The 18,013-nt window shown below is 43.1% G+C and overlaps 1 protein-coding gene and 1 non-coding gene across 6 annotated transcripts in view; one reads left to right on the top strand and one right to left on the bottom strand.

The window, feature by feature from the left end:
- Positions 1-18,013, bottom strand: part of WDR19 (WD repeat domain 19) — a 76,924-nt gene that overhangs the window by 6,121 nt on the left and 52,790 nt on the right. For all 5 annotated transcript variants that reach the window (XR_004325581.1, XM_032496009.1, XM_006188981.3 and 2 more), the window contains 8 exons: positions 14,248-14,325; positions 12,629-12,725; positions 10,968-11,092; positions 8,327-8,408; positions 6,390-6,540; positions 4,449-4,572; positions 3,624-3,700; positions 3,171-3,295 (listed from right to left, as the gene is read on the bottom strand). Coding sequence is in view for 4 of the 5 variants with exons in the window: in XM_032496009.1 (XP_032351900.1) it covers positions 3,184-3,295; positions 3,624-3,700; positions 4,449-4,572; positions 6,390-6,540; positions 8,327-8,408; positions 10,968-11,092; positions 12,629-12,725; positions 14,248-14,325 (846 nt within the window). In the remaining variant the exon portion in view is untranslated. The remainder of the gene's footprint in view (positions 1-3,170; positions 3,296-3,623; positions 3,701-4,448; positions 4,573-6,389; positions 6,541-8,326; positions 8,409-10,967; positions 11,093-12,628; positions 12,726-14,247; positions 14,326-18,013) is intronic.
- Positions 14,539-14,610, top strand: TRNAG-ACC. Its single transcript has one exon. It is a non-coding gene; the product is annotated as a tRNA-Gly (tRNA).

Below are 18,013 nucleotides of genomic sequence, written 5' to 3'. Positions count from 1 at the left end.
TGATGAAACAGAGAGATAGGCTCCAAATGAAAGAACAAGATAAAACCTCAGAAAAAGAAGTTAAACATAAGTGATTCACCTGATGATAAAAGAGTTCAAATGAGTCATCAAGACACTCATCAAGGTCAGGAGAATGATGCATGAACAGAGACTTTCAATAAAGAGAAAATAAGAAAATACCAAACTGAGATCGGAGAGCTGAACTGAAAAATACAACAGGGGGGGTTCAGCAGCAGACTACATGAAGCGAAAGAGGGACCAGTAGTGAACAGGGCAGTGGAACTCATCCAATCGGCACAGCAAGAAAAAAGAATGAAAAAGTGATTACAGCCTAAGGGACTTACAGGAGAACATCAAGCTGACCAATATTCACATTATAGGAGCCCCAAAGGAAAAAGAAAGGGGCAAGAAACTCATTTGAAGAAATAATGGCTGAAAACTTATCTAGCTTGGGGAAGGAAACATGTCTATATCCAGGAAGCCCAGACAGTTGCAAATAAGATGAACACAAAGAGGCTCACACCAAGACACCAAGTATAATTAAACTGTCAAAATTTAAAGACAAGGGAGAATCTTAAAAGCAGCAAAAGAAAACAACTTGTTATGTACAATGGAACCCCCCATAAGACCATCAGCTGATTTTTCAGCAGACACTTTGCAGTCTAGAAGAGGGGTCTGATATATTCAAAGTGCTGAAAGAGAAAAAACAAAAAAAACCTCTGCCAACCAAGAATACTCTACCTGGCAAAGCCACCCTTCAGTTGTGAAGGAAAGAGAAAGAGTTTTCCAGACAAGGAAAAGCTAAGGAGGGTTCATCACCACTAGACTGGCCTTTTAGGAAATGTTAAAGGACTTGAAGCTAAAACACAAGGGCACTAATTAATAATAGGAAAATATATGAAATTGTAAATCTCAATGGTAAAGGTAAATATATAATTAAATTCAGAATAATGGTAGGTACTTATAAATCTAGTATGAAAGTTAAAAGGCAAAAATAAAAAAATAACTATAATCACAATGATTTGTTAATGGATAAACAAAAAGATAAAAATTGTGACATCAAAAACAGAACTGTGGATGGGGAGAGTAAACATGGAGAGCTTTAGAAGGCATTTGAACTTAAGTTGTTATCAACTTCAAATAGACTGTTAATGATACAATTTATATAAGCCTCATGGTATCCACAAAGCAAAACCTATAGTAGACAAAAGATGATAAGAAAGAAACCTAAGGGTACCAGTACAGAAAACAAAGGAAGAGAAGGGAGCAAGAAAAGAAGGAACAAAGGAATTACAAAACAGCCAGAAAACAATTAACAAAATGGCAGGAAGTCCCTTTCTATCAATAATTACTTTAAATATAAATTCTCTGATCAAAAGACAGAATGAATAAAAACCAAAGTGCTGCCTACAAGAGACCCACAGACTGAAAGGGAAGGAATGGAAAAAAATATTCCATGCTAATGGAAAGCAGAAGAAAGCTTGAGTAGCTATACCTACTTACATCAGACAAAATAGACTTTAAAACAAAGACTGTAATAAGGAACAGAGAGACCATTATATAAAGAAAAGGGGTCAGTCCACAAGAGGATGTAACATTTGTAAATATTTATGAACCTAACGTAGGAACACCTAAATATATAGAGCAAGTATTAATATACTTCAAGGGAGAAAGAGCAATACAATAATAGTAGGGGACTTTATTACCCCACTTTCATCAGTGGATAGATTTTCATTTGAAATAAAATCAATAAGGAAACACTGGTCTTAAGTGACATACATGTTAGACCAGATGGACTTAACATGACATTGACAGAACATTCCATCCAAAAGCAGCAGAATACACATTATTCTCAAGCACACATGGAACATTCCCCAGGACAGATCACAGGTAAGGCCACAAAGCAAGTCTTACTAAATTTAGAAGACAGTCATAACAGGCATCTTTTCTGACCACGATGGTATGGAACTAGAAATCAATTACAAGAAGAAAACTGGAAAATTCACAAATATGTGGAGATTCAACAACACGCTACTCAACAACCACTGGCCAACAAGTACATGAAAAGATGTTCAACATCATCATTACAGAAACGCAAATCAAAACCACAGACACCACTTCACATCTACTGGGATGACTCTACTCAGAAAGGCAGACAATATCAATTGTTGGTGGGGATGTGGGGAAACTGGAACCCCTGTAGGCTGCTGGTGGGAGTGGGAGAGATTGCGGGTGCTGCAGGAAGCAGTTTGGAATCTCCGAGGAACAGCCAAAAGGCCAGTGGGGCTGCAGCATGGTGAGCAGAGGAGGAGGCTGGGGCCTGCTCATACAGAGTCTCTTAGGCTCTTTGTTTTTGCAGGTGCAATAAAAAGCCCCCAGAGGAAGGGAACAAGGTACACTGGAGGCACACTGAGAGGACTTGCCCATGGACTGGGTGATGGGTGGTGAGGGTAGCATCAATCAAAGATAATGTCCAGATTTCCATCCTGACCAGCTGGTTGGGTGGAGCTACCAAGGGAGGGAAGACTGCAAGAACAGGTTTTATGTGAAAACCTAGAGTTCATTTTATCTAGGTTTAGTGCTGTGTCAGGGACTAATCCTCCTTTTTACTTTTAATTAAAGACTTCTGAGTTTTTGGCAGGGGCTTTTGGCTTCCCGGCTATCGACTACATTTCCCTGCCTCCTCGCTTGCAGTATGTGTTGCCGTATGAGGAAATCCTTGCCAGTGGAGTGAGGGTGGAAGGAATATGTGCAGCTTCCGTGAGACAAAAATGAAACTTGGAAAGGAAAAGAAATGGGGATTTTTCAAGTCTCTGGAAGCAAAAATTTTTACAGTATTTTCTCCTGAACTATAAAACTTTAAAAAACTCCATTGTTATTAGCTGGCTGTAGTTTTAATGGACTGATTAAAAAGAAGTCCATGTGATTGGATAAAATGTGTTCTGGTTGGAATCCATGATGCTGCTTGGCCAAATGACCTTTGTCACTATGGAGACCACAACTTGCATTTTAGCTTTTTTTTTTTTAAGTTCATCAAAGGTGTGTTGTTTGTTCAAATCTGACAAGTTACATGATGCACAAAAAAGAGTCAGTGTCAAAACAAACTGTAAAGCTGTGTCTACCCTGTGGACCTCGTGTCCTGGAAGGTGAGTGGACGGCTTGGCACTTACCTGCACCTGCCACTCACTGCTCCACCTCTGTCCGCAGGTACGGGGTACAGTCTGGGATTTTTTTCAGTTGAGCAAAGTTTAATCTTTCTGAACACATAGGACATGTGCTTTCAGTATTTAACATGCTGTTTGGGGAAGGAAAGGCAGAGTAGATTAAATATGCAGTATTCCCTTTGGTTATTGTGATGTGGAAAACGACTGTTCCTTTCTACCTCTTAGTACGTGTTCACCATGAGATTTAAGAATTAGGAATACTGAGTCTCATGCAAGATCCTTCCCTTTAAGTAAAATGTTCTTAAAGGTCATAGAAGATTCTTCCAAGAAGATAACTTGGGTCTTTAGAGATTTTTTTAGGAACATGAACAAATAAGGAGACCTCAGAATAAAAGAGGCTGAATGAAAGGCCCATTTTCCGATAAATCTGTATGACTCAGTGAAACAATACACACTTACATCTTGAATTCTGAGTACAGAGCAGGGAAGTCGCAATGTGGACACACTGTCCAGTCATCCTTCAGCATATGTCGACCCTGGAAACAGTAAGTTGAAGAGTAAAATTAATCTTTATGTTTAAGACTCTCAGCATTATTCAGTTATAATACACAGTTACACAGGTAAAAGACCGCTAAATTATGAAACTACTGATACTTCACATAGATGGTTAGTTGATCAGAAAGATGACATCAAAAGGACAAAAGCCAAGTTTCATTTATCAGATTCAGGTATAAAAGAACAATCTTCAATATTGTGACATCCTTACCTAACTTTGCTTTCTTTAAAGTAAAGCTTATATTAGCCTAGTGATTAGTAAATAATCTGATACTTAAAATTTTTCTAATAATAGGTCTTAAAGTTTATAATAAAAACCACTACTTATTAAGTGCTGCAGCATGCCAGGTGTGGTATTAAGGTTTCATACATGTTCTCTCATCAACCTGCAGTTTATCTTACTAGGCAAGTATTGTTAAGGATGGACCTAGCAAGGAAAAAGCAAACCACATCAGGTTATGTAGCCAATAACTGGCAGAAAGAGGCTCTAAACCCAGGACTGTCTGACCCCCAAGCGTGTGCCACCCTGCCCCGAGTGCCTTCCTGGTACTCAGATTTTTATATGCCTTGAATATAACTTCCAACCTTGCTGATCATGAAATTATATGCTAATGTTGCAGGAAATTAGAGGGGGAAGAGAGATTCAGAAGTAAAAAAAGTATTGACACACATCAAGCATTCGAATGGTTATAGACATACGCCAAGAAAGGGAGAGGATGACAAACGTACTGTTGCAATGCAATATGGGATGTTATTTTTACATCCAGGACAGAGGAGTTCACACTCTGGTAGAAGAAATTCACAGAATGGACATGGGGTTGTGGCCTCTTCTGTCTCAGACGTATCAGGTCTCCTGTGAGGGAGAATCACATGTAATGCACTTACTTCTTCAGACTCTTTGAGACTACAGATACTTAACAAGCTCGCCATCGGCCCAGGCTGCAGCCCAGGGAAGGGGAAGAGGAATAAAGACCGGTCAGATGGTAGCATCGTGTAGGCCACCTTTGGGAGTTGGAGTTCACAGTACACTGTGTGGCAGAAAACATGGGCGGGTCTGGCTGTCTCCTGTCTTCCTTGCCCCGGAGCAGCGAGCTCGCACCTGTCTCTCCCTCTGTGTGCTGAAGGGGCCAAGGCTGCCCGGAGCTGTGCCGCACAACCTCCCGTGACAGTGGCAGGGCTCTAATTCTGTGCGCTCAGCGCGGCAGCCACGAGCCACGTGGAGCTCAGAGCACCTGAAATGCGGGCAGTACGAGGAAGTAGGTTTCAAATTTTAGTCACTTTTAATTAATTTAAATATAAACAGCCACACGTGGCTGGCAGGTACCGTATCAGACCTCATAGCTACAGAGCCCTCTTGCGCAGGGAGAGAATAACCAGCACCTCTTCCAGGCCGGCAGCCAGACTGCTGTGGCACGAAATGGGGGTGGGGGGGTTTCGTGTGCTCCAGCACTTTCCCCGCTTCACTCCGCTGGCAGGTGTGCTGGGTCAGCCTGATTTGGTCTGAAGCTACTCTGGCTTATCATAAAAAAAAAGGAAGTGCTCATGCAGCCCTGTCCAGGTTTGATTCTCTACCATGAGCCCAGCTAACAAAAACGCAGCGCTTGCTTCCCTTCAGTGCTCCGGGAGCAGCCATCTCCCGTGGCTGAGGTGAGAGTTCTGGGTCAAGATTCAGGTACACGAGGGTTCCCTGGTCATAACGGGACTAACAAGTGCCCCGAATGTCATCACTACCTGGAACAGTAGTGGTACAGAATTACTACATGACTGCAATGAATTTTTCCTTTTGCAAACGCGAGTGCTACTGTTCCCTGGTTTTCCTGTAGAAAACCCGGCCGCTTCACCACTTTCTGAAGTGAGGACATGCCTGATGTGCCTTAGGAGCTACACAGGGTTTGGAAACGAACTCTCCTCTGGCAGTAGGCACTGTAATTACCAAGTTTCTTACACCAAGAAATAGTTACTCTCGAGGGGAGGGTATAGCTCAAGTGGTAGAGTGCATGCTTAGCATGCACAACGTCCTAGGTTCAATCCCCAGTACTCCCACTAAAAATAAATAGATAAACCTAGTCCCTCCCCCAACAAATAAATTTTTTAAAAAGTCACTCTTTGGCCCTCTCTGGCAGGCACTGTTTGCTGCCTACCTAATAGCCACCCTTTCCTTCTTCCTTGCCAACAGAACTTTGTTTCTCCTCAGCAATGTGCTTCTCAGCTAGAAGCAGCCATCCAGAGCTGCCCCTGCATGCAAGTCCAGGGGCTGGTGTCTTTCCTAACTAAAAAGGCAAGGACCTTGTGGTCTTTTAATTTCCCTACTTCTTCCTGCATTGAATGGGGACTTGGTATCTCGAGTCGCGGCAGACAACCGCAACCATGCAGCCACGAGGGGGAAACTTCTCTGCTCTGGGTGGTAAAGCTGGAAGGTGGAGGGAATCTGTCCTTGGTGGCATCAGGACAGCAGAACCAGCCCTGGGCTACGATGCCTTGCATATGAGGCAAGTAACTCCTGACCTGTTTAAGCCCTCGTTGGGTTTCTTGCTGCTGGCCACTGAGTACAGTCCTAATTGCTCCCCCTCAATCTGTGTTCTTGTTGAGTCCACACTTCAGCAGCTATGTTCTGAAAGATACTCTTGTGAAATGTGGGATCAGATGGTAGAAACAGCTGTCACTGCCCACCTGACCATTGCCTCGATCTTCTTTTTGTACTTGGCATCTAGCTTGCTGCGGTACTCGGGCCTCATCAACATAGCTGCAAAGCTGAAGGCAGACTTCTTCAAGCCGGCCCTGTGACACTCGATCACGGTCGACGTCAGGATGGGCACGATGTCTGCAATGCAAATGGAGTTGAGTTGCAGAGAGAGCACATCGCCTCTGCTGGCGTGATGCCCTCCCTGCTCCGGGGCAGGCAGGCTTGCTCCTCTCAAAATCTAAACAGAACCAGACAGGACCTGTTTAATGAGGACCTGCTTAACCAGATAGGACCTGTTTAGGCACAGCAGGGGAGTCAGGTAACTGCTCATCACCTCGTCTTTCCTGATTATACTGTATTTTGCCTGTAACGCCAGGACCCCCACTCCCTCCAGGTAGCCTTTTGTGTGCGTCCTTCCCTGCCTCTGGGATACAGTTTTGCATTTGACAGGGCTGCTGATGAATGGGTGAAGGAGGTTAACAATTTCATGCACTAACCTCTCTGCATGCACCTGTTTTTCTAGCACAAGTACCTAGAAGTTGGATTACTGGCTCAAAGAACAGGACTTAAAAAACAAACAAACAAAAACACTCTTAGCACAAACTGCCAAACTGCTTTCTAGAAAGGCCATACCAATGTCCCCCACCAGTAGTCACGACAGTGCCTGTCCAATCTCACCCTTTGCCAGCACGGTGTACAATTATTTCAGTCTTTTCCATGTAACAAAAAAGAACACATTTAGAGAACAGGGATTGGTGAATGTTGACCTGTGGACCAAATTTGGCCCTCTGATTTTGTATGGCCCGTGAACTAAGAAAGCTTTTATATTTTTAAATGGTTGAAAAATATCAAAAGGGAAAGAAAATTTTGTGACATGTGAAAGTTATATGAGGTTTAAATTTTAGTGTCCAGAAGAATGAAGTTCTGTTGGAACACAGCCATGCTCATTTACCTATGGTTCACACCAAAACAGCAGAGTTGAATAGTTGGGACAGGGACCATGTAGCCCACAAACCCTGAACATTTGACATCTGACATTTTTCAGAAAAATCTGTTGACCTCTATCGTAGAATGTGACAAAATAGAATCACTGAAGAGTGCTATAATGACACGTCTTTTAGAATAATGGGACCTTTTTCAGAGGCAGTGGCCTATAGTGGTTGAGAACACAGTCAGACCTATATTAGCTGGCAGTATGATCTCGGGCCCAGGTTACCTCACTTTTTTGTCCCAGTTTGCTTATCTGTAAAATAGGGTAAAGAATAATAGGACACGTGTGCAGTCTTGAGACAGTTAGCCTTAGAAAGACCTGCTTGAAAGGTTGGTCCTGGGCTGGCACCTGGGAACTTGGGTTTGGGGAGAGTTCCCGCCATTTCCAGAACTGAGGAGAGTGGACCCCTGTGCCTGAACTCTTTGTATGAACAATGTGGTTTATGCTGAGCACTTGCCTTCTGGGAACCTGGCAACTTGGTACATGCCAAGCAGGGGGTGCCTCCATGACCAGCCCCCAAGACCACACCCAGGCACTGAGTCTCTTGTGAGCGCCCTGCTGGACGCCATCTTACATATGTTGGCGGGAGGTGTTGGGTGCATCCTGTGTGGCTGGTCTGGGAGGACTCTTGGACGCTTGCATCTGTCCTCCAGACCCCACCCCAGGGCTTCTCCCCTTTGCCGATTTTGCTTTGTATCCTTTCCCTGTAAAAAGCCTTAGCTCTAGACTACTATATGTTGAGTTGTGTGAGTCCTCCTAGTGAGTTATCAAACCTGGGGTGTTCTTGGGGGCCCTGGTTATACCACTTCATGGGTTGTAAGGACTGACTGAGTTGATAGTGTGGAGAAGAGTGGCTGCAGAGCTGGTGAGGACAGAGCTCCTCAGGCTACGCTCGGGCACAGGTGTGGCCCAGGGGCCCTTCTCGGTACTCACGTGACGGGAATTTGCTGATGTTGTTGGCCACGCGGATGAGCATGCGTGCCCCTTTCATGTGATCTCCATTTTTAACATGAATCTGAAATAAGCAAATTTTACTCATCTTAGAGACCTTGATTAACCCTAATTCATGCTTTATTCCCCCAAATAAACAACTCCTTGACTGTGACCCTGAACAGGGTGGTCACAGGACCCCTGCAGCCTTCCCTGGCTAAGGCCGTTCGGGGTTTCTCCCTTACTTCTCTCCTCCCAGAAGCTGCTGCCTCGCACCACGACCTCACCAGGCTCACCCCTACTCTACCACCTGCTTTTCACTTTGCCCTAGACCACTCGACGTGAGTTCGAATCCTTGGTCCATCACAGTGGCCATGATTGCGGGATTAACAACATGAACTTTACCAAGTTGTGTGACCTGAAAACTGAGCTAGTCAGGCAGAGGAGAGAGGATGAGTTGTTACAGGAAGAGGGCGCTGCTTGTGGGAAAGGAAAGAGGCAACCCCGGCTGGAGGGGCCTGGGATTAGGTAGAGTAGGATGTGAGATGCAAGGAGGAGGTCCACTTGGGATGGTGTGAGGCTGGAGAGTTGGCAGGGCCAGGCCACGACGTCACTGCCGTCGTCCAGGTGAGAGGAGAGCGGGGGTAGAGTGGGGGGTAGAGAAGCAGATAGACTTGGAGTCAGAACTGATGGTATTTGTGACAATGTGAAGGGTGAGTACAGAGTAACTCCCAGGCATCAGGTCTGAGCAGATGGATGATGGCATAATTTACTGCGCACTATGATGTACTACGTATTAACTGAATCTAAAGACAGGGAAGGGCAGCCCCTGCTGCTTGTCCTCCCCTGCCCTCCACCGACTCCCCTGGGCCTCCGACTGCCCAGTTCAGCCCTCCACATGCAAAGGTCCCAGGCTGTCCTTCAGCCCAGGTCCCTGTCCCAGCTCTGGGGAGGAAGCATCCACCAAAGCCGGGCCTCCATTTCCCTTGAAATGTGGATGCCTTTCTCCAGGTCTTGGTTTCAAAGATGCCTCTGGCATTTTTATCTCAATTAGTTCTTACCTGGTAACGTCTCATAGCTTTCCTTTTGATACCACAAATAGTTAAAAATCTTGAAAGTGTTGGTGCTCGAATAAGAGACTAGAGCAGAGGGGAAAAGCCCCATGAGTGCTCTTCAGAGGGAGGGAGGAGGATGTCTGGTCCAATGGAGAAGATGGGCCAGCTCTTAGGGCCGGAGGGAAAGAAAAAGGATTGAGAACCACCCCTTTGGCTTATGGTGGAAGGAAGCCCTGGTCCTGGAGGCTTCTTACAGGAATCCTTACTTTTGTTCCCGTCTTCCATCGACTTATTTCTCCCCTAAAGGCTCCATTTTGCTGGATTCTGAGCCCCCAGCACGTGGGCACCACCCCTCGTGTCTGAAGCTGAGGAAGACCTCCCTCCCCCTTTGTAGTCCTTTCGGTACAAGAGTATTTGCAAGTTGGAATTCTAAATTTTCCCTTACCATCAATACTACAGGCCCTTGGGGCCCAATATGATAGGTAGCCACTAGTCAGGTGTGGCTGTTTAAATTTAAAAATTAAGATTATATAAAATTTAAAATTTAGTTTATCAGTTGCACTATCTGTATTTCAAGTGCTCCATAGCCAGGCTAGTGGATACAGAACACTCGTATTACTGCAGAAAGCTCACTGGCCAGTGCTGTTTTAGACCAGAATTAGGATCTAAGTCACTCATAATGTGATGGCTGTAACCTCGGAAGCTTCAAAATTAAATACGCTCTTGTGGACTGGCCTGAAAACCAACTTAGCATTAATATGGGAAGATGTACTTTGACATAAATGAAAATTTGGAAAATATGTAAGTTAGAATCTGCCTGTATCTTTACAAAGATATGTGTGTATATATAAATATTTATGTAACATTTTATAGTTTATGTAAATTGTACATAGAAGTATTTCAGGTTCACATGCTCTATTTTGTTTTTTATTGAAAATTACTGATTAAAAAATGCAATAGACAACCGGACATAAATATAATCCTAATGTGGTAAAAAAATTAATAAAGAGTGCACACATGTATTTTAGAAGTATGGAGGATATATATAACATAGTATTAACAACTGTTATATCTGCTGATGGACAAAGGGCATATTATTTTTTCATTAGACTTTTTTTCTCAGTGAATATGTATTATTTTTATATTGAGATGGAAACTAAATAGTATGAAAACACAGTGGAATTATGTAATAATCCACCATCTTAGAATTAATAAACTAGGAAGCTCTGGTTTTATTATTTAAAACAAAAATGTTTTAAATAAATCTTTTTTTGACCAGGTAATACATTTATATGCTTCAAAATCAAAACAATGTAAAAAGATACACTATACGGAGAAACCTGCTCTCCCCCGTCTCCCCTGACTGGGTTTGGCGCCACGCCTCCTCTGCCCCACGCCACGATCCCTTTAGGAAACTACTTTTGCTAGTATTTTTTTTTTTTTTGGCATATTGTATCTTGGTTTTTTTATTTAACAATACAGAGATCCAGGAAATGGCTCTAGTCCACTGGAGAGGGGCCCAGAGGAAAGCCCATCAGGGGATGAACACACCTGGCAGATGATGTGCCAAGTCGCACGAAGGGCCTCACCTTCACTAGTATGTAACTGTGCAGAATCATGAGGTTGGTGGCCATCTCAGAGGGAATTTTGATCTTCTGGGATTTAAGTTCTGCATACATGCTGAAGAGAACGTCGTGCGCATTCCGATAGTTTCCTTGAAAAGAGGTAGTAAGATGACATTACTGCAAAGGAGGAAATCTGAGGACTTTCTGTGGGCCCCCATTTTACAGGTGGATTTTGTTAATCGTGTTACTAGCAATATCTTAATAATTTCTTATATAAAGTAACTTGGTAGTTTTCCTGCTGTAATTGACAGTCCCTCAGGGAGAAAATGATGGCGTTGGCCTAGACAGCTCACTCTTTCTCAGGGCACCCATTTGGCCCAAAGTTCAACTGGTCCTCGAGTTCTGAGTCTACCTCCTAAGTCTCCCAAATTCAGCTCCTCCCGCAGGCCCACTGTCAGTGCTTCTTGACATCTCTCTGCAGTTAGTGAGTGTACCAATCAGTATTCCTTCTGAACTTCGTCTGCCTCCATCTGATGTCGGAGTGTTCTTGTACACACTCAAGCCTTGCCTGAGGCCCCCAGACCTCAAGGTTACACCCCTCAATAAAACCCTCCCATGGCCATAGGGATCAAGTGCGAACTTCAGAGCAGAGGACTTGAGCTTCAGGACTGCCTGTCTACCTTTCTAACCTTACCTTTTGCCTCCCCTCCTGCTCAGTCACAGTCAGTGTCGCAACGTCCCTCCAAGCATGTGTGTTCTTTCCCCGCACACCCCCTTCTCCCTCAGCTCCTGCTGGCTCATCCTTTCAGCTCAGCTGAAGCTCTCGTTGTCTGGTCTCACCTCCATCCTCCACCTTCCCCACCTCCAACCCTCAGGATGGGGTGGATCCCCTTTCCTGGTGACTTTCTAATGTATTTCTTTCTACTCTGGCACTTCTCACCCTGTATAGCAACATGGATTTACTTCTGTCTTTCCCATCACATCCAGAATCCTTGAGGGCAGGACCACGGCTCAGTCCGCTGAGTCCTGAGCTCCTACCACATGTCTGAGAGGTGGTAGGTGTTAGATAAACATAGCTGAATAAAGAATGACTTATTTCATTCCACATTTTCCAAAACTATTCCACACTTAATGAATATCTAAAAGAATCAGCTTGCGAAAATTAGTGAAGCTATCAGACTAATTCTCTGACTTTTTCAAGAGATATTTACAGATCATAGAAGTGAACAGAACCATTCTAGAGACTCGATAAATAGCCCATGCATGTTATAAAGAACAAGATTAATAATACCACCACGTTGTCTTCCATCTTCTAGTATCTTCTATATTCTTAAAGCCAAATACCTGGGATGGATGGAAAAGTGCTGTGCAAGTGGGGGCGGGTGGGTGGGGGTGTGCTGCAGGCTGGAGAGGTCAGGGTCGTCATCCAGGAGACAGAAACCGAGGCCACGGAGGAGGAGAGGAACTAGCTCCTAACCTGAGAAGCCCTCAGTGGAGTTGTTCTACGTCCTCCTGTGGTGGTGAATTATTTTCCTTCTCTGAAACCTAGAAATGGCCATCCCCCTAGTCTTCTGCGTTCAAAGCAAGCCTAGATTAGAACCAGGCAGAGAACGAGCTGGAGCTCGATTCTACTATCTGTTTGGGGAGAAAAGCATGAATGTTGGGGAGAAGAGCATGAACCCCACCTGCAGACTGCTCTTCCCTGGCGATGATGATGGCGGTGCGGGCGGCTTCTCGGTACTGCTCCAGGGCCATGTACAGGCGGAACAGGTACTTGGCATCCTGACACACAAATCATTAGAGAAACATCACTTTCTTCATTAGCTAAGGGGAGAAACACCTAAAAATTTGCCTTTTAGTTAGAATCACATTCACTTTCTAGTAACTAAGTGTTGATACTATTTTTAAAAAGCCAATGAATAAAGAATTATTTATCAAGTATCAACTATTCAGGGTTTAGCATGTGCCAGGTAGTATTCTAAATACTTAAGAAATAACTTGTTTAAATCCTCCAGGACAAAGGTATGATTATATACTAATTTCATTGATGAGAAACTGAAACACCCCAGGACCTTTCCAGAGCCAGGATCTGAACCACAATGGTCTGGCTTCAGAGTCCGTGTTCCTAACCCCACTCCCCAGAGTTCTCATGTACTTGAAATGGAAAGTTTCTTATACCATATACTAACTTGGCAAAATTTCAAAAATTTTTACACCTACATAAATTTCTCTGGCCTATAAAATTTTTTTTGGCTCACTTTCCATTCCTGTTTTCTTCAACTCTAAACAATTTCACATAGTTGAGGCTGGTTTTCTGATTATTTGAATCAGTGGACATAAGATGAGGGGGTTTGGCACAGTTTAATGTGCTGTGCACTTCTGCAGGTTAACTTAGCCTCCCTGGGTCTCAGTGTCTTTATCTGTAAAATACAGGAAGTGGACTCAGGGATCAGGATGGCTACAATCCACTCCAGCTATGACATTCCAGCACTTTGTAGACAAATCAATTACAGTTGACCTTTGAGCATCACTAGGGTTAGGGGCTCCGACCCTCCACACAGTTGAAAGTTAGTATTTAATTTATAGTCAGCCTTCTGTATCCACACTTCCTCTGTATCTGCGGATTCAACCAACCTGGGATCATGCAGTAAATATTGTATACAGTATTCACTATTGAAAAAAATCCATGTATAAGCGGACCTGCTCAGCTCAGACCCATATCATTCAAAGGTCAGCTGTACTCCAATTCCTTCACAAGCAGACACCAAAGCAGAAGGGGAAAAAGGCTCTGAGGGCATTGTCAAAGGAGTCTGCCTTCATCAGGACTAAGAGAAGACCAACCTCTGCACAAAATCCCAGAGAATCACATATTTTGCAAATATGTTCTTAATAATTTCTACTTTATAGTGGGTTTTATGGTAGATAGGATTTTTATTAATTTCCATAATTTTTGAAATGTGAACAAAGTACACTGATTTTTAGGGATTACTGCTAACTCATAATTCTAATAATCATGTTCATGATTCCTAGAATAAATAAATATAACAGTTGATAAAAACTGTGAGTGGTAAGGACTGATACCCCGAGGGGTATGGCTAATTCACAGGGGGCAAGGCCAAGTGCAAAGAATGAATGTACACAGTATCTAAAATGCAGGTTCCGTGCAGATGACCTAAGGCTGCATCTAGAGAGAAAATTTTGTAAGTCTATGATGCAAAATCTGTAATAAATAAAAACACAGCAGAACAAAGTAAAACTGTTACTAAGATACTTAAATACCCCAGTGGAGAAAACACCTTAGTACCTTAGGCATGCCATCACTCTCCCCCATAAGGTGGTCTATCAGTTGACTGGTCAGCAGCTCATCTTTGGCCTGACCAACCTGTTTAGGAAGAGAAAGAAACAGTAAGTTCAGCATCTTAAACCTAGAAAGGGGGGGAGGGGGAGGACAAATAATCTGCTGAGGAGGTGGAATTTTAAAAATATGTAAAAATACCTAGAGTCAAGTGCCTGAAACATGATGTAAGCTCAGGGTCTGTCTTCATTCATTTATAGTCTCCAGTAATGAAAACTCATCCTTAGAAGCTATAGGGCGGAGGGTATAGCTCAGTGGTAGAGTGCATGCTTACCAGGCACGAGGTCCTGGGTTCAATCCCCAGTACCTCCATTAAAAAAAAAAATTAAAATAAATGAATACATAAACCTAATTACCCCCCAAAAGAAAAAAATTATAAAAAATCCATCCTTAGAAGCTATAGCTTTTTATATCAAAATGCTGTAGTAGTATTCTTTTTTTCACACACAGAGAGAATATGCTTCTTGGATGTTTCAATAAAAACTTTCTTAAGTGACTGTGACAGAATAACATCCTGGGCCTCATACAAACTGTGCAGCTGAGCACCTCATTTCCAGGGCTTCCTGAGGAAATGTGTTTGTACACAAGGCTAAGTGTAATCAAAAATGAAGACAAAAGTATGGCCAGAGGATCCCAGAAGAGGACAGGCAGCTGGAAATATGACGTTCTGGAGAGGACTCTGGTCTGGAAATTCAGATTTGAGGGTCATCGTAAAGTCACCTCCATAAATCACTCCCCTGTTGGGTGGTATTGATCAGGAAAATTATTTACTATATGAGAGGATGAAAATGTGTTAGCTTTAGTTAGTAGAAATAATTACTGACAAGATTAAGAGGCTTAAGTGTCTCATGTCTATAAAAAAGAGGTGAGCCAAGAACCCAACTGGAGCTCAACCAAGAGGAAGAACACTGAACAGAACAGCACTGCCCTCTTGTCATATTAGTGATGTAGTGAGAAAAGCCACTGGAAAAGGAAGGAAACTCATTAGGGACAGAGCAACACCCAGGGGAAGTCTAAGAAGTAGTTCAGAAGTCCTTTGTGCACTAGCAGAAGGACAGGGTCACTAGACTTGAGCACAGACGAGGTGATTGTGAGCCCGTGGGGTGCAGAGGCTCTCGGGCTGCAGAATTTCTACACAGTCCGCTGACCATGGTCATTGTCGGTGCAAGAAAGCTAAGCTTTGACCCATCTGTTGCCTCTGATCTTGCCACTGCTATGAGGAAGGAAGAGAAATGGCAGAGCTCGTCATCTGGATGGCTTTTGGGCATGGCTTTGGGTGAATAAGCCCATATGGGGAAGAGCCAGCCTGTCTGAGGTCAAAGATCACCTGTGTGATCCAGAGCGGGTCACTCTTGGGACCTCAAAGAGGATAAAAATAAGACATAACTCACAAAGTTGTTATAAGGATTAAATGAGGCTAGTTCAGGAAAAGCTTTATAGGAAGGGGTATGCGAAGAGGGTCCCACATGGTGAGTGGGAGTTTGAAGGGCAGGGGTGTAGGAGGGAGGGTGTTCTGGGTCTGGTAACAGTGAGAGTGAAGAAACAAAGGAAGGGAGCCCTGAACTACGCAGGTCAAAGTGGCCAGGTTAGCTGTAGCACAGACCACTGACCTAGGAGTGTAATAAGATGGTTTGGCTGTAAAAAAGACTTTGGTTTTAGTCCTAGCTCTTTGCCTCTCTATTTGGGCGTCTTTAGGTTGGTCATATATATCTTCTGGGACCTCAGTTTCCTTATCAGTAAAATGGAGGTTAGCCTGGATCACCTCCAAGGATATCAGACTCTGTGTGTGATCCATGAAGGATGGTCAGGGAATAAATAATGAAGCAATGGGAGCTGGAGAATAAGATGATTCAAAATTGGACTTCAGAAAAATTATCCAGGAGTGAAGTTCAGAATGGACTTGTCTGAATGAAGTAATCTTGGTAATGGATTAAGAATACAAATATACTAATTTTAAAGACTACATGTCCCTGATCTTAACAAAATTTTTACAAAATGTGTGGTGTAGCATTAAAAAATACTAACTAATGAGAGGAGAGAAATTTGACAGTTGCAAGGGACAGCAATAGTTTTGTCTGATGTTGATCCCTTCCACTATTCTGAGAAATGCTCCAGCCTCCATCTCAACCATGGGGTTCCAGTGGGACTTCTGTATCTTAGAGGACCCGCACCTCCATGGCCACAGAGGCCAGAGTGTCTAGGGGTGGGAATTTGACCCAATTTACCCAGGCATGATATTCCATCGCTGGGGCCACCAGTTGATTGATCCTGGAATGAACACCTAAACTGACCAAGTCAGAGCCCTTCTGGATTTATGAATTTGGGACCAGAGTCCCAGTCTCTCTTCGGGAGGGAACGTGGGGGATGTACTCCTGGGAACTGCTGCAAGTTTTGATTCTGGCTTCCTGGAGGAAGTAGGTCTTAGAAAATATTGCAGATGTGCAGAGAAAAGCAAGTAAATTTTTTTTTAAATAATAGCCTTTTGAGAACAGCCAAAGAATAATTTCTTCTCTTTAATAATTCCCCTGCAGCTTCGAATTCAGATACTTTTAGAAAATTAATACTAATTTTTTGTGTCACAATAAAAATGTCAACATTCTTACTGAAAAAGCTTAGAAACAATGATCAGCTCAGTAGCAGTGAATATTCTTAGGACCCAAATTATAATCTGTAACTAATATTTTTCACTAAAAAGATACAGAACCCTTTAGAGAAATGGTTGGTTCCAGGACTGGGGCAAGAAATGAAATCTGTAATATCTTGTACCTGAATGCAAGGAAGATTCAAAGACAAATAGGATTGTGTCAGACAGAAAAAAAAATACTCAATGTAAAGGAATAATCTGGGACTCAAAAATAATATCAACTGCAATGAATTAAAATATATCAAATAAGCTAAAAATCTATGAGCTCATAATGATATTAAAAACAAAAGCACCTCATCAGTCACTTTTGGAGGATGTCAGGGAACTAACGTATTATTCTGAAAACTAGTAAATAAAATGAAAAAAAACCCTCAAGTATTTACCCTATATTCCCTTTTCAGAGTAACCAAATAGCTGATATGGAGTTCAAGAGGAGTGACAGAATTAGAACACCATTTTGTAACTCCAAGTGAAAAAATGGATCTAGGTAATAAACATAATTGGTGCTGAAATCATTAGGTGACAGCTTTATGGGAAACCTTGTAACGAATGGATCAGGCTGATCACACCTACACCCAATAATCAACCTTAACACCATAAAAAGAGAGGCAATAAAAATGGGCTGTTATGGACTGAAAGCTGATCCCCCAACTCCTCTTCGTATGTTGAAGCTCGAACTGCTAAAGTGATGGTATTTGAAGTTGAGGCCTCTGGGAGGTAATCAGGGTTAGATTAGGTTATGAAGTTAGGGCCCTCATGATAGGATTAGTGATTTTATAAGAAGAGGAAGCAAGAGAGATCCCCTTTCTTTCCATTAGAAAGTACCAAGGAAAGGCTGTTTGAGGACATAGCAAGAAGGTGGCCATCTGCAAGCGAGGAAGAGAGCCCTCACCAGGCTGGTGCCTTAATCTTAGACTTCTCAGCCTCCAGAACTGGGAGAAATCGTTTCTGTTGTTTAAGCCACCCAGTCTGTGGTATTTTGTTATGGCAGCCTGAACTAAGACATGGGGCTACTGATGTGATGAAATAAGTACATGGCATCATCTATGAAGTAGTTTTTTCCAAAAATAT

Source organism: Camelus ferus, chromosome 2, assembly GCF_009834535.1.
Source record: "Camelus ferus isolate YT-003-E chromosome 2, BCGSAC_Cfer_1.0, whole genome shotgun sequence".
In the NCBI taxonomy this organism is placed as follows: Eukaryota; Metazoa; Chordata; class Mammalia; order Artiodactyla; family Camelidae; genus Camelus; species Camelus ferus.
The sequence above is the reverse complement of the archived record's forward strand: the minus strand, read 5'-3'. Positions and strand labels throughout refer to the sequence as shown.